Source organism: Oenanthe melanoleuca, chromosome 3 (assembly GCF_029582105.1).
Source record: "Oenanthe melanoleuca isolate GR-GAL-2019-014 chromosome 3, OMel1.0, whole genome shotgun sequence".
Taxonomy (NCBI): Eukaryota; Metazoa; Chordata; class Aves; order Passeriformes; family Muscicapidae; genus Oenanthe; species Oenanthe melanoleuca.
Window position 1 is genome coordinate 98,361,505 of NC_079336.1, and position 27,170 is coordinate 98,388,674.

The 27,170-nt window shown below is 48.9% G+C and overlaps 1 protein-coding gene across 1 annotated transcript; it reads left to right on the forward strand.

Moving 5' to 3' along the window:
• Positions 1-1,026: 1,026 nt before the first annotated feature.
• On the forward strand, positions 1,027-26,622 carry ANAPC1 (anaphase promoting complex subunit 1). Its single transcript, XM_056487881.1, has 47 exons — positions 1,027-1,380; positions 2,026-2,187; positions 2,321-2,372; positions 2,540-2,649; positions 2,812-2,894; positions 3,329-3,402; positions 3,597-3,742; positions 4,349-4,569; positions 5,042-5,251; positions 5,526-5,621; positions 5,863-5,953; positions 6,043-6,108; positions 6,272-6,409; positions 6,741-6,881; positions 7,084-7,144; positions 7,418-7,605; positions 8,013-8,087; positions 8,228-8,493; positions 8,708-8,799; positions 9,092-9,240; positions 10,161-10,239; positions 10,318-10,354; positions 10,445-10,515; positions 10,635-10,813; positions 12,495-12,721; positions 14,680-14,798; positions 15,132-15,403; positions 16,270-16,504; positions 17,204-17,295; positions 17,425-17,559; positions 17,661-17,743; positions 17,860-17,938; positions 18,211-18,285; positions 18,808-18,884; positions 19,064-19,154; positions 19,248-19,301; positions 19,568-19,761; positions 19,989-20,075; positions 20,414-20,531; positions 21,239-21,316; positions 21,595-21,662; positions 22,396-22,534; positions 24,442-24,528; positions 24,948-25,043; positions 25,193-25,391; positions 25,814-25,948; positions 26,345-26,622. The coding sequence occupies exons 1-47, from the start codon at positions 1,168-1,170 to the stop codon at positions 26,458-26,460; spliced, it is 5,856 nt and encodes a 1,951-aa protein (XP_056343856.1). The 5' UTR covers positions 1,027-1,167; the 3' UTR covers positions 26,461-26,622.
• The last annotated feature ends 548 nt before the right edge of the window (positions 26,623-27,170 follow it).

A 27,170-nucleotide genomic window follows, 5' to 3' on the forward strand; every position in this document is an offset into this window, starting at 1 on the left:
GGGAGAGAGACTGGATCATCTTTAAGGTCCCTTCCCAACCCAAATCCATTCTGGAATCTGATGTGGTGCTTAAGAAACAACTTTGTGGGGCTGGTGGGGCTGCTGCAGCCACCCCCAGGTACGTACAACCCTCTTCCCAACATTCCACGTGCTCGTGACACGGATTAGCATAAATCCGTGTGAGTCCGAGCGTGTGTCTCAAACACAGGCAGCCAGGGATTGTTTGGGAATGACAGACAGGGATTGTCGGTGCTAAACGCCGGGGAAATGAGCGAGATGTGACTGGAGAAGGGGCCACGCAGAAGTAGGGCAGGGCTTTTCTGGGACAAACATCCTTGCTCCAGTTCACGGAGACACAACAACAAAAAAATGACAGCGTCAGCACAGAATTCTTCCTTTATTTCGGAGCCCCTTCAGGCTCTAAGATCTCCCTGGAGGCTTCTCTTCCCAGGTGAACATTCCCAGTTTTTAGGGGATTGAGCCTGAGATTGGATCCATCCTCATCCCACCTCCTCTCTGAGTTCAGGGAGCAAGGGCAGTCATTCTGAATCTCCCTTAAAAATCCCTCCACGTGGATTCTGCTTGTTCTTTATCATGGGATGATTTATGATTTATCAGGAAGGAACCTTAAACACGACCCAGTCCCTTGCCATGGCCTGGGACACCTTCCACTATCCCAGGCTGCTCCAGCCTGGCCTGGAACACTTCCAGGCATGGCACAGCTTCTCTGGGCAACTCTTCCAGTGCCTCTCCCCCTCACAGGGAAGAATTTCTTCCCGATATCCCACCTAAACCTATTCTCCGTCACTTTAAACACAGCCTAGAGCACAACGCCAGGCTGTGTGCCGGGCGACCCCATGACGGAAGTCGCCGCGGGAGCACCGCACCGCACCGCTCGGGCGGCGTGCGGCACCAAAGCGGCATTTTGGGGGAAGTTTCCCCTCAGGATGTGCGGGGAGGAGCAGGATTCCCCTCAGGGCAGCCCGGGCCCGGCGCGGCCCCGCCGTGAGGGGCGGCCATGGCGGGCGGGCGCGCGCGGCGCCGGGCGGAAGGGACGGCGGCAGCGCCAAGATGGCGGCGCCCGCGTGAGGGGCCCGCCGCCGCCGCCGGCCGCGCGTCGCGGTGCCCGCGGGAGCGTCCGGGAAATAATGTGGATATCGGGGCCCCATGTCGGACCACTGTGACGAGAGGGCGACGATGATTGCGGCCGGCGACCTGCAGGAGTTCGCGCCGCGGGGCCGCGAGCAGAGCCGGCGGCACCCGAGCGCCCTGAGCCTGCAGCTGCGGCGGCTGCAGCCCGCGCCGGAGCTCTGCTCCTCCGACGGCGCCGCGGGGCTCGTGGGCTCCCTCCGAGAGGTCACCATCCACGACCGGCACCGGGTACAGCCTTCCTGAGCCGGGGGGGTTCCCGGGGGCTTGGGAGGGAGCGGGGCGTAAAGATGGGTTGGGACATCTTCCATCGGAGCTGGTTGATCCAAGGCTGCTCCAGCCTGGCCTTGGCTTCAGGGATGGGGCAGCCTGTGCCAGGGCCTGCCCAGCCTCCCAGGGGGAATTCCTTCCTAATGTCCCGTCCAGCCCTGCCCTCTGGCAGAGGGGAGCCATTCCTGTGTCTCCAGACCCTGTGCAAGCCCCACTCCAGCTCCCTTCTCTGGAAGGGGTTTTAAGGGCTCCTTTTCTCCGGGTGAACACCCACAGTTCTGACGGAGATCCATCCAGATCCCAGCTCCTCTCTCGGAGCAAAGGGATTCACTCTGAATCATCCTTCCTCCGTGGCTTCCATCAAAATAAATCTGTGTGGATCCTGTGGAATGCCACATTTTTTTGGGTTGGAAAAGGGTCTTATGGATCATCTCATTCCAATCATCTCATGCCACAGGCAGGGACACCTTCCACTATCCCAGATTGCTCCAAGCCCCATCCAGCCTGGGACACTTCCAGGGATGGGGCAACCCCAGCTTCAGTACCTAACCAACCCATCACAGCCGCGGGTCTCTGGCTGCTCCTTGACAAAGCCCTGTTTTCCAGGAAAGCTGGCAGCTGAGGAAAGGCATCAGTGATGTTGGGGAGGAGGTGGACTACGATGAGGAGCTGTACGTGGCCAGCAACGTGGTCATCTGGAGCAAGGGCAGCAGGAGCCAAGCATCTGCTGTCTACAAGGCATTCACTGTCGACAGCCCCGTCCTGCAGGCATGGAAATGTGGGAAAGGGGCACTGGGGCATCCACAGACCCTTTCCAGACTCTGTTTTTATGGTTGGGTTGGTGGGGGAGCGTGGGGAGCAGCTCGTTCTGGAGATTTCATGATGTTCTGTTGGGTTTCAGGCCTTGTGGTGTGACTTCACTGTCCCCCAGGAAAAGCTGGAAAAAGCTGATGGTGAGTGTCCTGCTTCTCGTGCTGTGCTCAGAGCCCAGCTCCCTTGGCTTGGAATCCTGGAATTTTTTAATGTCAGGATGTACTTTTTGTGTATAAGGGATGTCTGAAACACAGAGAAACTTCACAGTGTAATTGTTTTTGTTTTTTCCCTTCCTTTCCCCTCCCAGTTTCAGGCAGTGAGGAAACAGTGGAGAAATGTATCTGCATTTTGCAGAATTCCTGCATCAACGTGCACAGCATGGAGGGAAAGGATTACATCGCTGCTCTGCCTTTCCAGGTAACTTCTGCCTTGCTTTTTGTCCACAATTTTTGCCCACATTTACATCCCCCTGCATAAAAAACCTGAACATCTTGTTTTCCTGTAAAACCCACAAACATAATCAACACAGCACATGGTTGATTTATGTTATGCCACCATAAATCCATAATTTTTTTATAGGTTGCAAATGTCTGGCCAACCAAATTTGGGTTGTTATTTGAGCGCAGCAGTTCTTCCCATGAGGTGCCTCCAAGTCCACCCAGGTATGGGATGAGGGATTTGGGTGGTTTCCTTGGATAATTTAATAAGGAATGGAGGAATTGGAGGGAGTGGAATGGGATCATTTTAAAGTCCCTTCCAACCCAGACCAGTCTGGGATTTTATTGATGTGATTCTCCCAATCACTTTATCCCATCCCAGTGAGTCCCAAGTGAGCACACTCAAAGCTGAGTGTTAAAAACTATTTGGGAGTGCTGGTCCTGGGAATAGGATCTGGGTAGCACCAGCCTGATCCCATTAAGGTTTGTCCTGGGGATTGATTCCAGGCTGTCTTGGACAGCTGGGAGAGTCACTGAGGGATTGTCATCGAGGCAGTTTCTCTCAGCTGCAAGATCCCATTCCTGCTGGGTTAGGATCCCATGGAATCTGTGTCCCTGCTGCCACATCCCAGGCTCTGACTGCTCTGTTTTTTCCCCAGGGAGCCTTTGCCCACGATGTTCAGCATGCTGCACCCCTTGGATGAGATCACCCCTCTGGTCTGGAAGTCTGGAGGTATGTTGGATAACCCTGGAATCCCTCAGGGTGGCAGCAAATCCCAGTGCGTGTCCTGGATCAAAAAATTCGGGAAGAGTCCCTTCCAAGGATGCAGCTGGAGCAGAACCCAGACTGTGGAAGGCACAGAGTGTGGGAGATGCTCCCAGTGTTGTTGTGGAGCTGCCCCTTTGGAATGCATCCCTGTTTTCCAGGAGTGTTTGGATCGTCCCGGGTGCAGTACGTGGCCGACCACACGCTGAGGATCGTGTTCCTGAGCTCTGAGCCTTCCATTGTGATGACCTATGACACTGTGCAGAGCTTACACACAGTCTGGGCCCTCAGGAGAGTCAAGCCAGAGGTACTCATTCCCTGGGGAGCAAAGATCCCCTGGGAAAACAGCTCTGTGCATTTCCGTGCCCTCACGTCTGTTGGGATTTGGGATTTGTTTCATTTATGAGGGTGAGATGTTTGGTGGGGCTGGTTTTTTTTTGGTTTTTAAAAAGTTTCTTTCCATGGATTTACCTGGAGCAGGGAGATCATGTGATGGTCATGGATTATGTTTTAACATGTTATTCCATGCAGTGGACCAGAAGGTTTAAGAAAAGTGGGAAATAAGTCAGTGCTATGAAAAAAAGTGAGGGTTGTGAGGCCCTGGCAGAGTTTCCCAGAGAATCTGTGGCTGCTCCATCCCTGGAAATGTTCCAGGCTGGACAGTGCTTGGAGCAACCTGGGATGGATTCCCATGGCAGGGGGTGGGACTGGCAGAACATTAAGGTCTTTCCAACCAAATCCTGTGACTTTGTGGAAACCATTGGAGCAGTTTCCGTGGCAGTGGAAGAGCAGGGTTGATGGGATGAACTCCATAGGCTGAGCATGGATTTGTAACATATAACTGATGGGAAAAGCTGTTGGAAAAGCCTCTCCCTGTCCCTCCTTGCCCTCATGCCGTTGGTTTTCCTTCCAGGAGCAGAGCCTGGTGCTGAAATTCCCTGAGCAGGGTGGCACTCCCCAGCACATGGCCACCAGCAGCTCCCTGACCGCTCATCTGCGGAGCCTCTCCAAAGGAGACTCCCCTGGAGGCTCCCCTTTCCAGAACTACTCATCCATCCACAGCCAGAGCAGATCCAGCTCCTCTCCCAACCTGCAGTCCCGCTCTCCCACCATCTCCAACATGGCTGCTTTGAGGTGGGCACCCACAGCAATCCCAAAGGATGGCAGCTGTGGAATACCATGGACACATTTTGCATCTCTGTCTTTCCAGCCAAGGCTCAGGCACCTCTTGTGTTGTCTGAATTTCCCTTGGAATGTCTTTATCCCAATAGCACAGGAGGATAATGCCTGTGCCAGAGCCAAGGAGGCTGCTCTGTCATGGGGAAGAGATTGGGAGGGATTTTTGATGGAATGGACCATCTGAAATCCTCTCAGAATCTCATCTGTTGGATTCGGACAAGAGATGCCTGGAAAATAATTAGAGAGTTGTTTTCCTGTGCAGCAAAACTAAACCAACAGTGAGCTAGTTCCTGGTTTGGGGTTGGACTGGGTTTGAGAGTCAGTGGGATTCTCCCTGATTTTGAAGATCCACATTTTGGCCACATCAATGTCAGATTTTCCCGTGATGTTGAAGATCTTCTCATCCATATCCTGTCTCTGCCTGCAGCCGCTCCCATTCCCCAGCCCTGGGAGTCCATTCCTTCTCTGGAGTGCAGAGGTTCAACTTCTCCAGCAGTGCCCAGTCCCCAAGGAGACCCAGTGCCACCCACTCCCCAAATTCCATTTGCAACGACTCCTTCCTCGTGCCAGAGACAGAGCCCATCGTTCCTGAGCTCTGCATCGACCACCTGTGGACAGAAACAGTGCCAAGCATGAGGTCAGCTGCTTTTCTTGGGCTGAGAGTTGGGAAGCAGGAGTTCAAGTGAAATCACAGTGGTTTTTCCTGCTATTTGAGCCATCTTGGAGTTAATCCATGGACTTGCACTCCCTGATTTTTTTTTTTTTTTTTTTGGGAAATAATGCTCCCTAAGTTCTCTTGCAGAGAACTGAGCACTTGGAGCAGTTTTCCCTCTCCATTCAGGCATTCTGAATGGTTTAGTGAAGTCTCCAAAGCAAAGCAGGTTCTAACCTGGTCCTTGTGTCTTTTCCAGAGAGAAGAATTCCCAGGCATCCAAAGTGTTCATTTCCACTGACCTCTGTGGGCAGAAATTCCTGTGCTTTTTAGTGGAATCCCAGCTCCAGCTCAGGTGAGGATTCCTTGGGGACAGGTGAACCAGAAGCACTCCAGAAATTCCCAGCTGAAAGTGCATCAGGGATCTTAATTAACTAGAAAATTAAAAATATGTGGATTTATTTCAGGTAAAGCAGAGAGAAGGAGGAGGAAGAGACAAAACCCACAAAATAATTTACTGCACTGTTGGAATTTTGTGTTTTCTTTCTGTAACAACACCCAGGACAAGCCTTTTATGGTTCCTCTCTAATCCCTAGGTGTGTAAAATTCCAAGAGAGCAACGATAAATCACAGCTGATCTTTGGATCTGTCACCAATATTCCAGCAAAGGATGCAGCTCCAGTGGAGGTATTGTCACCTTTGGAATGTCCTTGTCATCTAATTGGTGCCTCCTTCATTAAAGACAAGGAGATGAATGTGCTGCTTGATTATTGCAGGGAATTGACACTCTGCTGGTTCTGGAAGGCAGTGGGAATCTGGTGCTTTATTCTGGAGTTGTTAGGGTAAGTGACACCTTTCCCATCCCTAATTTATGTGCAGGGAGTTCTGAAGCATCCATGGCATTCATGGGACTATTAAATAATTTTTGTTGGGGTTATTTTCAGAGAAAAACTTAGCTTTTTTTTTTTTTTTTTTTTTTTTTTCTTTCCCTTTTCCACCAAAAAGGTTGGGAAGGTTTTTATTCCTGGGCTTCCTGCTCCATCCCTGACAATGTCCAACCCAATGCCTCGGCCAAGCACTCCCTTGGACAGTGTCAGTACTCCATCCAAGCCTTTGAACAAGCACCTGGGGCCCCTGGAAGAGGTAAGAAATAGGGAAATATTCCTTTTGTTGTAATCATTGGTGGTTTTTTATCTTCCAAGGGGTCTTTTGGAGTTGAATCTTCCCTTCTTGTTCTGTAAATCTTCTTAATAAACAGTGTTTAAAGAAGATTTTCGTGTTGCTGCCCTATTTATTTCTTTTTGTTTGCCATAAAACTTCCAAGGCAGAGAGTGGAAAGTTTATAGTTGTTGTCAAGATTTTTGTTGGTACTTTGAACCCAACTATTTTAGCTGTTCTTTGCTCAGATCCACTTCAATTCTGAATTCCAGTTGTGCTTAAACTCTAAAATGGGCTCATTTTTCCCACTTTCCAGAGCGTGCTTTTGTCCCCAGTTCCAGAATTAAGGGATTCTTCCAAGCTCCATGACTCCCCCTACGTTGAGGACTGCACTTTCCAGCAGCTTGGGACTTTCATCCAAGCTCTGAGGGATCCTGTCCACAACAGAGTGACTTTAGTAGGTATTTCCCTGTCATTTGGTAACAAAGATTATTTCAAGGTAATTCCAAGATTTCCAGTGTTTCATAGAATCTTAACGTAGCAAAAGGCAGGAGTTGGGAATATCATCACCTGCTAAGGAGTTCTGAGTTGCTAGAAAAGGACTCTGCCTGCACTTGATGCATTTCCTGATTTATCTCCCTTTCTGTTGGATTTTCCAGGAGCTCAGCAATAACACCATGGTTCGGATCAGCATTCCTGAAATTGCCACCTCAGAGTTAGGTAGGATTCCAGAGCTTTGGGTGGCTTTTGTTCTCTTGGGGAAGGGCTGAGATGCCAGTTCTGAGATGGCTGGTTTCAGTAATGAGCAAAAAAAAGGAGCATTTTTCCTTATTTTTGTTCTGAATCTGAGGATTTGTGCTCAGCTCAGGGAGTTCTGTGGCTATTTAGAATTAAAAGCTGGTCCAGCAAGAGGAGCCTGTGGAGATTCCCACCAGTGATGAAGCAAATCCCAGGAAGCCAGAGCTGATGGGTGATTTCCTCCTTTTCCAACAGTGAAGAGATGCCTGCAGGGGCTGAAAGCCATCCTGCCCAAGGAAACAGCTGTGCAGATGTTGGTGAAGTGGTACAACGCCTACAACGCCCCAGGAGGGCCCAGCTACCACTCAGAGTGGAATTTATTTGTCACCTGCCTCATGAACATGATGGGTTACAACACTGAGAGGCTCTGCTGGACACGGAATGTGAGCAAATTCACTCTTCACTTGCAATTCTCAGGCTTGTTTTACTCTGTGTTTATCATGAGATGCATTTGCAAGGTGCTTGCTATTAAAAATAAATGGTGAGGATTTGACTCTGGCACTGCTGCATTAAATTTTGTTCATCTTATCTATATTAAATTGATCTGATTTTAAACACAAGTCACAACAAAGATTGTTGTTCCTTAAAGAGAATTGTGGATTTCTGGGGTTTGTCCAGCAAATCCAGAAGTACCTCAAGCCACATCATATCCTACATGGTGTAGGTTCAGATGTTGTGATTCACCCAGGAAACCTTGGGAATTTCACTCCTGAGCTGCTTTTATTTCATTTCATTTCCTTTCCTTTCCTTTTTCTATTTATTTCTTTTATTTTTATTTCTTTTGTTGCAGCTTGATTTTGAAGGATCACTCTCCCCAGTCATTGCTCCAAAGAAGGCAAGGCCATCAGAAACTGGGTCAGATGAGGTAAGAAATGGTTCCCTCAATTACATTTGGATTAGTTTTTAGGGAAAAAACCACCTCTGTGACAGTGCTTTGGAATTACCTTTGTGGAAATGATGTTCACCACAGATCCTCTGTCTTTCTTCCCTGTTTCTTTGCTCTAGGACTGGGAATATCTCCTGAGCTCTGACTACCACAGGAATTTCGAGTCTCACCCCATTGCCAAAGCTCTGTGCCTGGACCCTCTGGAAGTTTCAGCTTCCAAGGATGACTTTTCCCAGAGCCTCAGCTTGGATTCCTCCACCCTCCTTTTCTCCCACATTCCTGCCATCTTCTTTGTTCTCCACCTCATCTATGAGGAGCTCAAGCTGAACAGTCTGATGGGAGAAGGACTCCGCTCCCTCGTGGTTCTCCTGGTTCAGCTGGCCAGGTATTCCCACTGGGAAATCTTTTCTTTTGGTGGGATTGCCCAAACTGGAGCAAACTTGCCCTGCATTCAAAGGAAAGGAATATTTAAAACCTTTCTTATTTGTACCATGGCTCCAAATTCTTCCCCCAGTACCAGCAACTGCCCAAAGGTGGCACCCAGGAGGTTGGAATGGTTTTTTTTTCCTAGTGTGTAACTCCCCTCTTTCTCATTCCAGGGATTTAAAACTGGAAGCTTACATGGATTATTACTACAGGGACTACCCAGCCCTTGTCAAAACCTCCAGGCAGACCTGCATAATTGACCAGGGTGAGTTTAAGCCTTTGGCTATTCCATAATATTTGGATATTCCTTTTGGTTTTAGCATTCCCCTCATTCTGGAGGATTATCCCCTGCTTATTCCTTTGAGATAATTCTTCCTTAAATAGTTGCTTTGTGTTTTCATTTATGTCATAAAATCCCCTCTGACAGGAGGAATGTGTAACATTTTGGGGGGAAATGCTTAATTTTTGTTGTTGGAGGAATTATTGGAGGAGTTGGGAATGGTGAGGAATTCTTGTGCCTTTTCCCTGAGCTCATGGTCTGTGCTGTTCATCTCAAGTCCAAACAGGTTTCATGCTCCATCCCTCCTTTTTTTCTGCTGAGCCTCCAAGTATCTTCCAGTGGCTGAGTTCCTGCCTGAAGGGAGAGGGAGTGCAGCCTTATCCCTACTTACCAGGGATCTGTGAAAGGAGCAAACTGGTGGTACTGGTGAGTACTGGGGGACAGGGACTTGTTCTGTCAGCACTGCATTTCCTGGGAGTGAAACATCCTTAAAGGAGGGTGAAATGACAGAGGGATTCATTTTCTGGATGGGTTTTTCAGGTGGGAAGGATGTATTGGAGCTGAGCAGCCTCACCACCACTGTGTTTGTCTGTGGTTTGTGCAAAACAGTGATGGAACTTGGAGTTACCTGTATTTTGGGAATGAGAATTCCCCAGTTGTCTCCTCAGACATGCCCAAACATCAACATTTAGTCCTGTGAGTGCTGATGGTATCTCCTGGTCAGCATCACTTCCTTACTCATGGATGGGAAAACCCTTCCAACTGGGAGCAGAGGTGTCGAGCCTGAGGAGAAAAACAGGGAGAAAAAGCCAGGATCTCTTTTCCTCCTCTCTCTGCCTGACCTGCCCTTGCAGAGCTCAAAGTTGAAATATCTTCATAAAGCCCACAAGATCATTTTACCTGGATGTGATTTTCCCTAGAATTGTCAAAATAAAGTGACTGATCCCTTGGATTTTGCTGGCTGGACCCAGCAGCTTTTCACTTGGGACCTTCACAAAATATCCGAGATGTGGAGGAAACCAAGTGGAAAAGGATGTCAGCAAACAATGTGTGTGTACTGCAGGAGAAATGGAATGTGAGAAACACAAGGAGGATAACTGGGAACATGTTTTTCCATTGGGAGGATATTTCTCTTTTATCTCTGGAGCAATGAGGGAAAATTCAGTGCGTTGTTTCAGGGTGGATTTTTCCCCCAAAATTTCAAGCTTTAAAGTGTGTCTCCTTTTCTTCACAATACACCTGCTCCACTTCTGAGGTCACATTCCAGTTATTTCCTGCCTGTTTTTCCTGGGAAGCAAAGGAACATCAGCCCCAAAATGACTTTTTCTGGTGTCTGTCCTCCCCAGAGCGTGGCCCTGTATATCCTTGGGGACGAGAGCGCCGTGCTGAACGAAGCCTCCCATTATTTGTACAAGATCACATCAGGTAGGGATGCTTTGACTCCATCCTGGGAGTGCCTGGAGCTGGGAAAAACTGGAATTAACAAAGCCTTGTCTTTCCTAGGCCAACGGAAGCAGCAGATGGAGCAGGATGACAAGCGGTATGGAGGCTTCTGGTGTGGTTCTGTTGAGATTGTGACTTCCTGCTGATTTCTGCATGAGCTTTTATTGGCTTCTCCTTGATTTTCCAGGTGCAGTTTCAAATCCAGCACTTCTGTTTCCAGCCTGGCTGAAAAACTGGTCCTTTGGATGACCAGTGTTGGTAAGAGCCTTCCCAACAACCTTCCCAAATAACCACATACTTGAATAACAGGAAACACTCTTCACCTGGGATTGATAATAACACTTCTCTGGGGTTCTTTTCCCCTCCTTCCTTGTAAGGTTTCACCTTGAGGGATCTGGAATCTCTTCCCTTTGGCGTGGCCCTTCCCATCCGAGACGCCATCTACCAGTGCCGGGAGCAGCCGGCCTCGGACTGGCCCGAAGCCGTTTGCCTCCTCATCGGCCGCCAGGATTTGTCCAAGCAGGCCTGGGAAGGGAGCCTGCAGAAGGGAAAATCCGTGAGTATGGCCACAAAGGGGTTTGGGCACAGCACCCAGCTCAGGAATTTCCAGCTCCATTCCCAAATTGAGGGCGGCAAAATGGCGGCTTTACGTGTACGAGGGTTTTGGTGTGAAAGCCAACATCCAGCAGGGATGGATAATCATGGATAGCTGGGAAAACTCAAGGTGAATCACAGTTTTAAATTCAGGGCTGGATTAGGAAATACACTTGCCATATTTCTCTTCTTGTCCAAAAAAGAAAAAAAAAACTTTTAGTTATTTGTATCCTGAGGTAAAATGATTTTTTTAAAAAGTGTGGTGTTTTTCTCTTCCACATTTTCTTCTGATGGTGGCAATCACCAGCATCCCAAGGAATTGCATCTCACTGAAATGTCCTTTGGTGGAAGCCAAGAATCTTCTCAAAGCTGACATAAAACCCCTTGGCAGCAGATTGAAGCCTTTTCCAAAGTCTGGAAGTGGGGTTTGGAATCTCAAGCCCATCTTGGCCAAGATCCCTTTTTGCTGTCTCAGCTTTGAAAGGGATATTAAAGTTATTCCAGTTTTCAACAACAAAGGCTTTATGACTAATTACATATCAAAACTGTAATTTGGCAGAAAGGTTCATTAACTCCAGGTCAAGCCCCACCTGCCACCACATGAAAAATCCTTTTTGTTTGTCACTGGTGGAAGTTGTGCCCAACCGAAACCCTCACGAATAGTCAAAAATTATGATAAATTTGATTTTATCACTGACTTTATAACAATGCCTCGAATTGATGTGACCTTAAAAGGCCAAAGTGAGCTTCAAACCCCAAATTGTTTGTCATTTCTCAGAGGGCAGGGTGGAGTTTCCTGTTTCAGAACGGACGCTGCAGCTCTGGGTGGTGCAGCTGAGTGTTGAGATTGAGCGTGGATTTACCAGAAGAAATTGGGTCTCATTCACCAGCTCTTCATTTACTCGCCTTTCTGGGGCCATGTGTTCCCAGAGAACCACAGGAAGATTTGTGTGATGTGAACAAACAGGGGAGCAGAGTTTTAGAGAAGAATTTCTTAAATCTTGCATAGAAAAAGGGTTTTCTAAGAGGGCTCCTAAGCTTTGGTGCTTTTATGGTCATGTGTGGAAGTTCCAAAACCATTCTGGTGCTGTGGTGAATCCCAAGTTGTCTGAGAGTGAGGAGTTTGGGGATTTTCTTCTGTGTAGGCTGTTTGTTTTATTGGGTAATTTTCTTTTCCAAGGTGGTTGTGGAGGGAATCCAAATTGATGTGTGAAAATATCGACGCTTTGGAAAATAGCGGAGGGTTTGGAGCAGAATGTGCAGAGCAGCAGCTGTGGTTGGGGTGGTCACAAAGTGGGATAATCATGAGCTGGGCTAATCACAAACTGGGCTGATGGAGTGGGCAGGGAAAGGAAAACCCTTCCTACAACTGCTCCAAAGCAGGGAAGGGTTTTGAAAGGACAAGGACGTGGTCACACGTTCATGAGGTGTCATCTCCTCTTGTCTTTAGTTGTTTATCCCATTTGGTTGTGCAAAATACTTGATTTCCCCATGTGGAAATCCTCCAGGCCTTTAAACTCCTGTGAGGAGTATGAGAATGCTGTGACAGTGTGTCCTATGTAGAGACCACTGTGCTGGGTGAGCTCAGCACGTGGTGCCTTCCAGTGTTCCCCCCTGGAATTGCCTTTCCCCTTCCCTTGCAGTCCGTGGGCACGGTGCTGTCCTCGGACATTCCGTCGGCGGCCGAGTCGGAGGAGGATGAGGATGGCATGAACGACATGAACGAGGAGGTGATGTCCCTGATCTGGAGCGAGGACCTGAGGGTGCAGGAGGTGCGGAGGCTGCTCCAGAGCGCCCGGCCCGTCCGCGTCAACGTGGTGCAGATGCCAGAGGCCAGCGACCACGAGTACATCGAGGAGAAGGAAAACAGGTGCGGGATCCTGGAAGCATGGGATGGGATGGGTTGGGTTGGGTTGGGTTGGGTTGGATTGGATTGGGTTGGATTAGGTTGGGTTGGGTTGGGTTGGGTTGAGTTGGGTTGGGTTGGGTTGGGTTGGGTTGGGTTGGATTGGGTTGGGTTGGGTTGAGTTGGGTTGGGTTGGGTTGGATTGGATTGGGTTGGATTAGGTTGGGTTAGGTTGGGTTGGGTTGGGTTGGGTTGGGTTGGGTTGGGTTGGGTTGGATTGGGTTGGGTTGGATTGGGTTGGATTGGGTTGGGTTGGGTTGAGTTGGGTTGGACTGGGTTGAGTTGGATTGGGTTGGCTTGGGTTGGCTTGGCTTGGGTTGGGTTGAGTTGGGTTGGACTGGGTTGAGTTGTATTGGGTTGGGTTGGCTTGGGTTGGGTTGGGTTGGACTGGGTTGACATGAGTTGAGTTGGGTTGAGTGGGGTTGGGTTGGGTTGGATTGGGTTGGGTTGGATTAGGTTGGGTTAGGTTAGGTTGGGTTGGGTTGGATTGGGTTGGGTTGGATTGGGTTGGGTTGGGTTGGGTTGGGTTGGGTTGGGTTGGATTGGGTTGGGTTGGATTGGGTTGGATTGGGTTGGGTTGGGTTGAGTTGGGTTGGACTGGGTTGAGTTGTATTGGGTTGGGTTGGACTGGGTTGGGTTGGGTTGGACTGGGTTGACATGAGTTGGGTTGGATTGTGTTGGATTGGGTTGGGTTGGGTTGGGTTGGACTGGGTTGGTTTGGATTGACTTGGCTTGAGTTGGGTTGGATTGGGTTGACGTGGATTGGCTTGGCTTGGCTTGGCTTGTCTTGGCTTGAGTTCACTTGAGTTGGGTTGGCTTAGCTTGGGTTGAGTTGGGTTTGGGAGGACCTTAAAGCTCACCTCATTCCAACTTGGAATGGCCATGGACACCTTACACTATCCACTGTCCCAGATTGTTCCAAGACCCCTCCAGTGTGGCCTTGGAACTTTCTCAATTTCCAGCTGTTCCTATTTTCCCGGTATTTCATTCAGCTGGAAGGTTGTGGGGATGTTTTTGGAGGCTCAGAATCTAATTAAAAAAAAAAAAAAAAAGCATAATCCAGGTCTTTGGAGTTCTGTGGCTGTCAAAGCTCTGCTGTGGTGGAGTTGGGGGCTCTTAGGAAGGACTTAGTGTGGACTCCAGACAGCACTTGAGGTCAGTTGGGGTTGAAAGGATTTTCTAGCACTTTCTTCTGCCCAAAAAATGTGAAATATAAGCAGGACCTTCTCTCTGAAGACCAAACCATCCATGCCCTGCCTAAAGCTGGAGAACCCTTTGTGATAGGCTGGTCTTGAGCCAGAGGACCTTGGAATTCCACAGAAAGCACAATCACTGTCCCATCCCATTCCTTTGGAGCTTGTGTCCAGTGGCCTCAATTATCCCTGTCCTGTTTCTTTATTCACTTTTGGGGAGGGTTAAAAACCTCTTCTTTAAAAACCAAATCAAAAAGCAAATCAAAAAACCTGAGAACACCGTAACACTGCGACATGCTCTGAGCCTGACCTAGGCAGCTGAGTAATCTAACGAGTCTAGAAAAGGTTTCCAGACTAAATCATAGAGAACTGTGGTTGGCAATTTTGGAAGCACCTTATCACCTCTGTACGTGGGTTATTACTCGGTGTTGTCACCACTCATAGCAGGATCCCACAGGGCAACCACCTTTGCTTGGCTTTCTCCTCTCTCCTTGCTTCTGACACGGCTGGGAAGTGTCCCTGGAATGGATTTATTGAAGCAGCTTTGAGGGAAAAATAACAGCTGAAAGGCGACTTGGAGATGAACCTTGTAAGGACCAAAGATTTGGTTCAGAAGGAGAAGGAAGGAGTCACAATGAGGGGAAATGGTCCTGTCCAGTGCCTGTTGTTTGTAGGTAATTTGTGTTTGGGAAAGTTTTCCATGTGGTTTTGGATTCACCTCCCCACCAGGCTGCTGCAGCTGTGCCAGCGAACCATGGCGCTCCCAGTCGGACGAGGAATGTTCACCCTCTTCTCCTACCATCCTGTGCCCACGGAGCAGCTGCCTATCCCTAAGCTGAACCTCACTGGTAGGTGGGCCAGGCGCTCCTTCCCACTCCACCCCACAGCAGGATGGGCTGCTTACCCTCTAAATTTTACAGCATCTTCTCCACCAGGAGTTCCTCACGGGTTTTGTGAGGAAGCAGCTCCTGTGGGCTCTGAGTCTGGAATGGTGGAAGATCCTTCTGGAGTGGGAAACACTGAGACCTTTTATCAGGTCCAGAAGGAGAGGGAAGTGGGAAAATGGCCTAAACCGGGTGGGGATCCTGCAAAGGGCTGTCCTGACATTCCCAAACGCTCTTGCATCAGAGCTGTTCCCTCCCTTGGCCTTTCCTGAGCGCTGCTGTCCGTGTCCCTGGCAGGCCGCGCTCCCCCCAGGAACACCACGGTGGATCTGAACAGCGGGAACATCGACGTGCCCCCCAACATGGCCTGCTGGGCCAGCTTCCACAACGGGGTGGCCGCCGGCCTGAAGATCGCTCCCGCTTCCCAGATCGACTCCGCCTGGATCGTCTACAACAAGCCCAAGATGGCCGAGCTGGCCAACGAGTACGCGGGCTTCCTCATGGCCCTGGGCCTCAACGGGCACCTCACCAAGCTGGCCACCCTCAACATCCACGACTACCTGACCAAGGTGAGCTCAGCAGCCGGTCCCTGCTGGGCTTGGGGTCTTCAGGCACGAGGAAGGAAAAGTTTCCTGCTGCGGGAGAGCGTTGGCGTTGCTTGGTTGTGGTTTGGGTTGTGTCCTGGTTTGAAGGGCAGGTGTTTGCCAAGAAAGGCAGAATGTAAACCCCCTTCCTCCGAATTATTATTGTAATTTTGAAATTAAGGGGCTTTCAGGCAAAGATATGGGAATTAGGAATAACAGTTCTTTACTAGGAAAGTTAAAATAGAAATGCAGTATTACACAGAACAATCCCAACCCCTGACAGAGTCAGAATCCAAGCTGACACCCGTCAGTCAGTCAGGGTGTTGGCACAGTCCCATTCAATGGTGGCTGCATCCTCCTGCAGTGGCAGATGTGGTTCAGCTGGAGCAGTGCTCCTGGAGAAGGTGCAGTTTCCTCTGAAGGTGCAGGGATGATGTGGAAAGGTCTGGTTTTCCTCTGGAATCCAGTGCAAGGAAGGTATCTTTCTGTCCAAAATCTCAGTTTTTATCTAGGTAAAAAAGGCTTGGCTCCTCCCCCTGGCTGGAGCATTTATCAATGGGATGATGTAATTTCATCAGTCATACAGTGGGCCTCAGTGGCTTATCAGCAGATGATATCTTCCTGGAGGGAGGATGGGCTGTGGGAAGATAAAGATGATTGCCCAGCTGGTTTAAAGATGGCCCATGAGCAGATAACACGTGCCAGGAGATCAGGGTCACTGCCCCACCTGGGTTAACAGATGGGGACAGAATTCACATTTCTGGCCACATCCTGTACTGCAATCCAAGACACCAAGACAGGCTTTTCCCCCCTCCTGGAGGTGCCTGACTGCTCCCTGTCCCCTCTGCCAGGGCCACGAGATGACGAGCATCGGGCTCCTGCTGGGCGTGTCGGCCGCCAAGCTGGGCACCATGGACATGGCCATCACCCGCCTGCTGAGCATCCACATCCCTGCCCTGCTGCCCCCCACCTCCACCGAGCTGGACGTGCCCCACAACGTCCAGGTGGCTGCTGTGGTGGGCATAGGCCTGGTCTACCAGGGCACTGCCCACAGGCACACGGCTGAGGTGCTGCTGGCTGAGATAGGTGGGCGCTGGGACAAGGGGATGGGGGCTGGGATGGTGCACAGTGCGGGGGTGGGAGCTGTGAACTTGCCACCACAACCTTCTCCTCTCCTTTTCCAAACCTTGCAGTCCCTCCCATGAGCTTGTACATGAAAAGGAAAATCACTGGGCTTGGGGGAAGAAAAGTGGCAATCATTGCTGTTCCTGCTTCTTCCACCTGGAAATTTGGTGTCCTGAATTCATCTGTTGGGAGGTTTTAGGGTTTTTAACCACTTGGTCTTAAGAGCTGATGAGAGCTGCAGATTTTGTGCTCTCATTCTGAATTAATTTGTAACAGCTTTTCTCCATGTTCACATGTACTTGGAGACTGTGTGGTTTGTTAAACAGGGAGTGGGATCAGTTTTAATAGTGAAATTGTTGCATTTGTGGAAATTGGATATGTGCAATCATTTTTTAGCAACAGCATCTGGATTGGTTCAGGATCTTGATGTATCCTCAGTTAAACTTGGTGTTTCCACCATGGCTCCAAACTCCAGCCATAACATTTAAGAGGAAGTGGATGGATGAACTGCCAGTTCCTTGTCATTGCACTGAGGACTTCCCTAAGGAGGGACAGATTTTTTATTTTTTCCCCTCTCATTTCAGTAGGAATTAGGCAGTAAGAATTGGAATGTTCAAATGGAATATTCCAAGGTGAATTTTGCTGGTTTGGTTTCTCCAGGGCGTCCCCCTGGCCCAGAAATGGAATATTGCACAGACAGAGAGTCCTATTCCCTGGCATCAGGGCTGGCCTTGGGAATGGTGTGCCTTGGGGTAAGTCAGCTGCAATTATCCATTGGGATGGCATTCCAAGAGCTGTTCCATCCTTGGCTCCCAGCTGCCTGGGGGTTTTTCTCCTAGAGGAAGGCACTTCCATGCTTTTCCTTCCTTTCCACCCCTCAGCATGGCAGTAACCTGATCGGGATGTCAGACCTCAACGTTCCCGAGCAGCTCTACCAGTACATGGTGGGGGGACACAGGAGATTCCAGGCAGGAATGCACAGGGAGAAGCACAAATCTCCCAGTTATCAGATCAAGGTACGTGGTGGCAGTGCTGGCTTGTTGGAGCTGGGAGTCTGGGAGGTGTCTCTGTGATTTTGGGAGCATCATTCCCTTCCCTGTTCCCTGTGTTTTCCCAGGAGGGAGACACCATCAACGTGGATGTGACGTGTCCAGGTGCCACCCTTGCACTTGCCATGATCTACCTGAAGACCAACAACAGGTATGGACTGACCTGGGAATTCCTGCAGGGTTAAACTGCCCTGCTGTTGGCTCTGCTGATGTTTGGAATTACTGGAATGTGACCTGGAATCCCTTTTCCTTTGCCATGCCCTGCAGATCCATTGCTGACTGGCTCAAAGCACCAGACACCATGTATCTGCTGGACTTTGTCAAACCAGAATTCCTTTTGTTGAGGGTAAGGTTGTCCTTGGATTCATTCCTCTGTCTTTTAAAGTGATGTTTAGGAATTCCAGCCCAACATGCCCATCATCCAGAATCTTTTGTTTCTCAGCCAAACCCACCCCTCCCAACAATTCCTCCTTGTAGTGTGGCAGCTTCCTTGTCATGGAGACAGAATTTAGAGAAACAGACAAAAGGCACAATTTATGGGGAATGTTACATTGCATTTTTAGGTGTATTTTTATAGCTTTTCCCAATTCCATAGATGAATTTTCTCCCTTTTGCCAGACCCTGGCTCGATGCCTGATTTTGTGGGATGACATCCTGCCCAATTCCAAGTGGGTCAACAGCAACGTGCCTCAGGTGGGTGTTTGTTGATGTGTGGTGTGTTTGCTTCCCAGTTTTACACCTCCCTGGATTGAGGATTTTCTCTGTGAGTGTTTCCATAGTCAGGTCAGGAGCACAAGGAAATGAGCATTAACATGACAGAGGTGACTGTTCCATGGCATCCCTGGATTTTAGGAGCAGCAGGGACTGGGAAGGAGATGATTGAGGAGGGATGGGATTTTTCCATACACAAAATGATGTCAGGGAAAGGAAGGGATTAAATTTTTCCCTTCATTGCCAGGTCCAAAACTACTGCATTAGGAATGATTTCCCAGCAGTGGAATCAGTGATATTCCCAAAGATATTTTATGGAATTTTTAAGACCAAATGAGCTCAATACCTATTAGAGCTGCAGGATGCTGGTGGTGTCTGTTGGGGAAAAAACAGCTTTTCCTTCCCTTAGACCTGTTTGGTATCACTTAAGAACTCTTGAGGGCCAGAGTTTCAATTAGTCATCAGTTGTCCCTTGGATTTATTTTCCTTTCCTGCTTTTTACAGATCATAAGAGAGAACATTATCTCTCTTCATGCAACAGAGCTGCCTTCCTCTGAAGACCTGAGCTTGGAAACGCTGGCGTGAGTAACATCCCAAAAATCTCCTCCTGGGGAATTCTGCTGTCCCATCAAGGAGAGTTTTGTTACATGGGATATCCTATCAAGGATGAGTCTTCCCTTTCATTTTTAAGGGGTGAAGTGCTGTGTATTCAGATGAGGAGAGGAACATTCAGTCATTTCCTGTCTGTGTTGCTCCTTAGGCAAGCTCACGTCTACATCATCGCCGGAGCGTGTTTATCCCTGGGATTTCGCTTTGCCGGCTCGGAAAACCTGGCAGCATTTCAGTGCCTGGTGAGTGGAGGGTTGTTTGATTCCCTTCACCTCCCAGGGAGCTGCCACTCACCTTCTGGATCCATATTCACTGGGCACTTCTTTTCTTCCTAGTACAAATACGCCACGGATTTCCTGAAGTGTTTGTCGGCTCCGACAGCGTCCATAGTAAGTTTTCCCCAAGTTTTCTTCCAGCCAAAAGATGGCTTTGTGTGACCCTCAGCAAAACCTCAGTGGGAACAAACCCAGCCCTTTTAATGGCACATGATACATAGGATGTGGCAGGGCTGAGAATCATTGGAGGACTTTGCTGGCTCTCCCTCTTTCTGAGGAATACGGTTTTCTAGCTCTGAGGTAGAAAGTGGTGGATCACCCTGCCTGGAATGTGCTGTTGGCCATGGAATGGTGGTGAAACCTCACTGTTGTGCCTAAAGACAGGTCACTACAACCTGGAAACGTGCCTGAGTGTCCTGCTGCTGGCCCTGGCCATGGTCATGGCCGGCTCTGGGAACCTCAAAGTGCTCCAGCTTTGCCGCTTCATGCACAAGAAGACGGGGGGAGAGATGAACTATGGCTTCCACCTGGCTCACCACATGGCTTTGGGGCTCCTCTTCCTGGGAGGAGGAAGGTAATGGGCCTTTTCCAAAGGCAGACCCCAGCCCTGATTTCCCATTCCTCCCTTTTCCCTTTTTTTTTAGTGTTATATGGATGCACAAAGATGTCTTCTGTTGTAAGAGAAAGTCTTGTTGTCTTCGTGCCCTTCTGGAAATTCCTTTCCTCATCCCACCAACATCTTTTGGCTTCCTGTGTTTTTTAGAAGGAAAACTAAAGGATAATGTTGATTTTTCCCTACAGATACTCCCTGAGCACATCCAACTCCTCCATTGCTGCTCTCCTGTGTGCTCTGTACCCTCACTTCCCTGTTCACAGCACGGATAATCGGTGAGGCCTTCCTGGGGATCCCATTTCCTTCCCAAAGACAAAGGGTGGATTTTTACCAAAAAAAAGTGGGAAATGGAAGAAATAAATGACAGTGGTAGGGGTCTTTGGTCAGTGAGGAAACACCAGCTCTGCTGTGATCCTGTGCTCCAGTTTGCTGAGCTGGAAAGATTTTCATGGAAGATCTGTCCATTCATGACCTTTAACCGCTTTTGGTTCTGCTCATTAAGCCCTGTTCTGTTAATTAACCCATCCCATGGCTACATGAGCTGGGTGTGGAGCTGGAATTGGGTGTGTGGGGTCATTCCCAGCCGGTGCTGAGCTCCTGCTTCCCACCCCAGGTACCACCTGCAGGCTCTGCGTCACCTGTACGTGCTGGCAGCTGAGCCCAGGCTCCTCACCCCTGTGGATGTGGATTCCAACACCCCCTGCTATGCCCTCATAGAGGTCACCTACAAGGTAACGTGGCTGGGAGGAGCTGTGGGGTGAGCAGACACTGGGATTTATTTTATTTTTGTTGGAGTGGCCTCCAGTCTTGGGTTTGGTCTCAAGCTGTGGTGGAGACGAGGTGAATTCTGCACAAAAAAGTGAAGGGTTGGGCTCAACCAACCTCAGCACCTGGAGAGCAGAAGGGAGGACAAGGAGAGTCACCAAACAGGCAAGGAAGGGTGTCCTGGCTGACCCAGGTTCTTCTCCCTCTTCAGAAGGATTTCCAAAGGCACAGAGGTGGCTGGAGCCATTTGTGGGTTTCCAAGCCTTCTCCTAACTCTGAGAGGAGCAACTTGGTGTTTCTCCTTGGTGCTTCCATCAGGTGTCCTCAGGGAAGGGTCCTTTCTGTGGGATTTATTTTAAATGGGAGAAGGGAGATGCTCAGGACTGAGTCCTTGGAACTTTTAGGGGGAAGAGGTGCAGGCAAAGAGGTTCTCCATGTTCCCATTACAGCTGGCTTCCCAAATCTTCATGATTCAGCTTCACCCAGCATTGGGTGTTGATCCATCCATCCATGAAAAACACAGCTTGGGAAGTCTGTTTCCTGACATGAGTCCTGTGTTTCCTTAGGAGCAGACTCCCCTGCCTGCTGCCAGGGCAGTTGTTGCCCCTGATTTTCCTTCCTTTTCCCATGGAAATGAGCTTTTCTGACCCTTGGCTGCCTTGACATTTTGCAGGGCACACAGTGGTACGGGGAGGCCACCGAGGAGCTGATGGCACCCACGCTTCTCCCAGAGCTCCACTTGCTGAAGCAGGTAGAGGAAATCTCTGTTTTGGTGGGGAATCACCTGGATTTTGTGCCACAAATCTCACCTGATGGTTCTTTGATTCCTTTGCCTGACTCTGAATGACACTGTCCTATTATAATTCCAAAGACAATTCTCTGTCTTCTGTCTTGCTCAAGGGAATTCCCTGTAGGAGACGCAAACCTCCTGAATTTTCTGTGTGGGCAACACTATAAAACAGCCCAGAAAAAAACCTCTTAACTCAATGATTCTGGTTATATTTAGTAATAAAATATTTTTATTGACAGATCAGAGTGAAGGGCCCCCGGTACTGGGAATTATTAATAGATTTAAGCAAGGGGACAACTCATCTCCAGTAAGTGTTTTTTTAATGCTCAACTGAATCATGACCTCGTAGTAATCGTATTTCATGGTTTTTTTAAACCCTCCCACAGCTCAGAAAGAAACCTGGGTTTCATCAAGTCACTGTTGTGCAGTGGAGGGGGGGGGTGAAAGAAACTGCAGCGTTGGGTTTCACCCATTGAGGTGAATAATTCATGCAAAAAAACAGGGCTGGGGAAAACCTGATAGTAAAACCCACAGAGAGTGGCAGTGGCATGGAGGCAGCAGAGAGCAGCTCCAGCTCATGGTTTTGGTTTGGTTTTGAGTGGCGGTGATGTCACGTTTCCCAGACTGTTGGGGGCTGTAACTGCCCTGTGAAATGCTCTTTTTCTCGTGTCACCCCGTGTCACCAAGTGCCACCCGCCCTCGTGACGCGCTGGAAACGTGGGGGACGGCTGTGGGAACCAGAGGTTTTACCGGAACACAGGATCTGGGGGGGGGCAGGTTCTCAAATTTACACTCCCCACTGAGGGCTGGGAGAAAGCAGCAGTGCCTTTGCTTTGAGGTCGTTTCCTTGCTGTGAATCAATCAGGTAACAAGCTGGAAGGATTAAATTAAGCTCAGTCCATTAGTACAGGGTTGGGTGGGATTTAAGGATCACCCAGTTCCAGGGGCAGCCACATCTTCTCGTTCCAGGGCATCACCACCCTCAGAGGGAGGAATTCCTTCCCAACAGCCTCTGAATTTCCTCTCTGACCCCGTTGCAGGTCGATCCTTTCCAAGGGTGGCATCCTGTACGTGAAGCTGCGGGCAGGGCAGCTCTCCTACAAGGAGGATCCCATGGGCTGGCGCAGCCTGCTGGCGCAGACCGTCACCCAGCGCAGCTGCGAGGCGCGCACCTTCAAGGTACCGGGGGCTGCTCCTGCTGGGGATGCACAGGGCAGCCACCTGCTGGCCATGGAGCCATGGAAGCCCTCCAGGGTTGTGGAGTGCAGCCCTTGGGGCATTGAGTCCGAGTTTTAGATCTTGGAGTCCAACCTTCAGATCATGGAGTGCAGCCCTTGGGTCATTGAATCACAGTTTTAGATTATGGAGTGCAACCTTCAAATCATGGAGTGCAGCCCTTGGGTCATTGAATCACAGTTTTAGATCTTGGAGTCCAACCTTCAAATCATGGAGTGCAGCCCTTGGGTCATTGAATCACAGTTTTAGATCTTGGAGTCCAACCTTCAAATCATGGAGTGCAGCCCTTGGGTCATTGAATCACAGTTTTAGATTATGGAGTGCAACCTTCAAATCATGGAGTGCAGCCCTTGGGTCATTGAATCACAGTTTTAGATCTTGGAGTCCAACCTTCAAATCATGGAGTGCAGCCCTTGAGTCATTGAATCACAGTTTTAGATCTTGGAGTCCAACCTTCAAATCATGGAGTGCAGCCCTTGGGTCATTGAATCACAGTTTTAGATCTTGGAGTCCAACCTTCAGATCATGGATTCCAATCTTTAGGTCACTGAATCCAAATTTTAGATCTTGGAGTCCAACCTTCAAATCATGGAGTGCAGCTCTTGGGTCATTGAATCACAGTTTTAGATCTTGGAGTCCAACCTTCAAATCATGGAGTGCAGCCCTTGGGTCATTGAATCACAGTTTTAGATCTTGGAGTCCAACCTTCAAATCATGGAGTGCAGCCCTTGGGTCATTGAATCACAGTTTTAGATCTTGGAGTCCAACCTTCAAATCATGGAGTGCAGCCCTTGGGTCATTGAATCACAGTTTTAGATCTTGGAGTCCAACCTTCAGATCATGGATTCCAATCTTTAGGTCACTGAATCCAAGTTTTAGATCTTGGAATCCAGCCTTGAGATGGTGGAATCCAACTTACAGATTGAGTCCAACCTTAGATTATGGAGTCCAACCTTTATATCGTTCAATCCAAATTTTAGATCACTGAGTCCAGCCTTTGGATTATGGAGTCCAACCTTTAGGTCACTGAATCCAAATTTTAGATCTTGGAGTCCAACCTGTACATCATTGAATCCAAATTTTAGATCACTGAGTCCAGCCTATGGATTATGGAGTCCAACCTTCAGATCATGGAGTCCAACCTTTATATCATTTTATCCAAATTTTAGATACCTGAGTCCAACCTTTAGATCACTGAATCAGAATTTTAGATCTTGGAGTCCAGCCTTTAGATTATGGAGTCCAACCTTTAGGTCATTGAATCCAAATTTTAGATCCCTGTGTCCAACCTTTAGATCACTGAATCAGAATTTTAGATCTGAGTCCAACCTTTAGATCACTGAATCCAAATTTTAGATACCTGAGTTCAACCTTTGGATTATGGAGTCAAACCTTTATATCATTTTATCCAAATTTTAGATCCCTCAGTCCAACCTTTAGATCATTGAATCCAAATTTTAGATCCTTCAGTCCTACCTTTATATCACTGAATCCAAATTTTAGATCCTTCAGTCCAACCTTTAGATCACTGAATCCAAATTTTGGATCACTGAGTCCAATCTTTAGATCACTGAATCGGAATTTTGGATCCCTGAGTCCAACCTTTAGATTACTGAATCCAAATTTTAGATCCCTGTGTCCAGCCTTTAGGTCACCTAGCCTAGCCTTTAAATTGAGTCCAACTTTCAGATCAGAGTCCAGCCTTTAGACATGGATTCCAGCCTTTGGTGTGGGTTCCAGTTTTCTCCCTTGTGTTCTGGACACTTTGGCAATCAGTTGTTGTTATCTTTGTGCACAAATCCAGAAAGTTCAATTTAGGAATGTGTTTTAATCCTTTTTTTATTTTCCAGCCAGAAGCAATTTCCGCTTTCACTTCTGATCCTGCTCTCTTTTCCTTCGCTGATTATTTTTGCAAACCAACTGTGAACATGGGCCAGGTAGGAAGAGTTGGTGCATCCCAACACTTATCCCATGGATAAAAAGTAGGGAAAACCTGCCTTAAACTCTAGAGCAAAATTTAGCCCTTTGGTCAGCAGGAACAGGGAATATCCTGCTGTGTAATACAAGGGTGATCCTTTGATTCCCATTGATTTGGTTTTGGGATTTTTTTTTGTCCCATTCCTTGAGGAATGTGTTCAACAAATCCTGAAGCATTAAGGGGAAGTCACAGAAGGTGTTTTATATGGAGTTTCTTTAAAAGATATTTAAGGGAGGGCATAAACCCCAGTTTAATTATCCCAAGGTGGAAGTCAAATGATATCATTAGTTACCCCAAATTCCTGTGATGCCACTGCATGGATTAACTTCAGTGGAGGCAGGAATGAATCAGTTGTGCCTGACAGCTGTGTTCCCTCAGAAACAGGAAATCCTGGATCTCTTCTCCTCCATCCTCTATGAGTGTGTGACCCAGGAGAACCCAGAGATGCTGCCCACGTACATCGCCATCGACCAGGTGGGGAGCTCTGCTCCTGTTGGGAACAGCCCTTCCCACTTTTTTGGGAGGCAGAGGGCAGCCATTCCCTGTGCTTTTCCAGAGGAGGGAGGGCAGGGGCTCAGGGGTCATTCCCTTCCTGCTCCCATCCCTGCTCTCCCCTCTGCCAGGCCGTGAGGAGGCTGGAAAGGAGGGAGATGTCCGAGACCTTTGAGCTGTGGCAGATGAAGCTGGTGCTGGAATTCTTCAGCTCCCGGAGCCACCAGGAGAGGATGAGCAGGAATCCAACCCGAGGGCTCTTCATGAACTCAGAATTCCTGCCTGTGATGAAGTGCACCATAGATAACACCTTGGATCAGTGGCTACAAGGCAAGGAGGAATTTCAGTCCAAGCAGTGTTGGAATCCTGAAATGGTTTGGGTTGGAAGGGACCTTAAAGCCCATCTCCTTCCATCCCCTGTTGCTCACCTGGTTCTTGTCTGATCCAGGTTGACTTTTGCCTCAAAAGTATGGAAAAGTGATGAGGGAAGAGATGGCATTTTCAGTTTGGTGTGGAACATTCCCTGGAAAACTGAGTGATGTGGGGGTTTTAGCAGGGAAGTTGATGCTTCCCAGAGAAAATTCCTTCCTTATCTTGCACAGGGAGAATTTTCCCAGAGCAAAAGCAAGCAGGGTAGCAGAAGGGAGGAGGTCAGGAAACAACCTCCTGTGTGGAATGGAGACTTCAGTGGGATTTATCTGTGGAAATCCTGCTTCCCAGACATCACCAAAGGTATTCCTTGTGCCTTGCAGCCGGAGGGGACGTGTCCCTGCATTCCTACCTGAGTGGGCAGGCCCCAGAGGAATCCCAGCTGAGCATGCTGGCTTGCTTCCTCATCTACCACTCCGTGCCCACACCAGGGCAGCTGGCAGCTGGGGGCTTGGAAGGTGAGTCTGGGGTTGGGATTCAGGGAAATGCTGGATCATTTTTCACTGGGCAGCTTTTCCTTGCCCTCCAGCAGCCTGGGAATACAGCAGTGCTGAGGTTACTCTGGGAAAAGATAGCTGGAATTTTGGGAGCTCTTTGCTTAGAGCTGGGGCAGGAGTGTCACTGCATCCACGAGGGGTCTGGGGCTGTTTCAGACCTCTCTTCTTGGTGTTCTTTTCCTCTGTGTTCTCCTTCTTGGATTTGGGATCTCTCTTAAAAAAGAGATTTGAGATCTCTTCTAGAACTTCTCCACCAGCACACAACAAACATGACGCCTCCCTGAAGCTTCTCCCTGTGGTTCTGGGCAAGGCTTTGCTCACGTTGACCCCTCTCTCCTGTGCTTTGGATGTTTTCAGGGAGCAGGAACTTCTCGGAGCTGCTGCTGAAGCTGCGGGGGCTGCGCGTGCCCGTGCGGGCGCTGCTGCGCCTGGCGCCGCTGCTCCTCGGGAACCCCCAGGCCATGCTGCTCTAGCTTCCCAAAACCTCCTTCTTCCTGGCACCTCCCCACTCACCAGGCTCGCCCCCAGCTGTGGCAACCACCACCCGGGAGTTATTTATAAATTGTTACCAAAAAAAAAAAAAAAAAAAGAGAGGTATAAAAGTGGGGTCGCAATAATTTACTTTTGTAACGAAGGCTTGTTTGCACACGTGTGGTTTTTGTGGGGAATTTGGGGAAGGCTTTGGTTGGGAATGGTGTTTTTCCTTTGCTTGTGGGGGCTCTTATTTCCAAACAATGGTTTAAACACTCTGTGTTCCCTTCCTCCTTGTGTATCCCCCCTGGATGAACTTGGAGCAGGGCTCATTCCCTGTTGGTTCCCTAATTTGTCACCAAACACACGGAATTACTCCATAAAAAGCAGCCAGAGGTTGAGGGATTACTCACCCAGAGCCAAAGGCTTGGATTCTGATTGTTGTGGTTCCAAATTCAATCCTGTTCCGTGGGATTTGTGCCAGCTTCTCCCTGTTTTTTCCCAGATCCTCAAGGATTTTGCACAGGGTCAGATAGAGGGAGGAGGACAAGCAGGAGTGATTGAAAAGAGAGGAAAAGCAGGAAAATGAGACAAACCTTATTTTTATAAAAAACAAATTTTTTGTGTATTAACTGAGGTTTTCCAATTGCTTGAGGTGTCCTGAAGGAGGCAGAGCCTGTGACAAATTCCAACTCTCATCCCTTTTTTTATT

Excerpts from the sequence above, each read along its gene's own strand:
- ANAPC1 (XM_056487881.1), top strand. The coding sequence starts at position 1,168 with ATGTCGGACCACTGTGACGAGAGGGCGACGATGATTGCGGCCGGCGAC. Across the intron at positions 17,296-17,424 it reads TGGGAATGGTGTGCCTTGGG|CATGGCAGTAACCTGATCGG; the intron begins GTAAGTCAGCTG and ends TCCACCCCTCAG. Across the intron at positions 19,302-19,567 it reads CGGCTCCGACAGCGTCCATA|ACAGGTCACTACAACCTGGA; the intron begins GTAAGTTTTCCC and ends TTGTGCCTAAAG.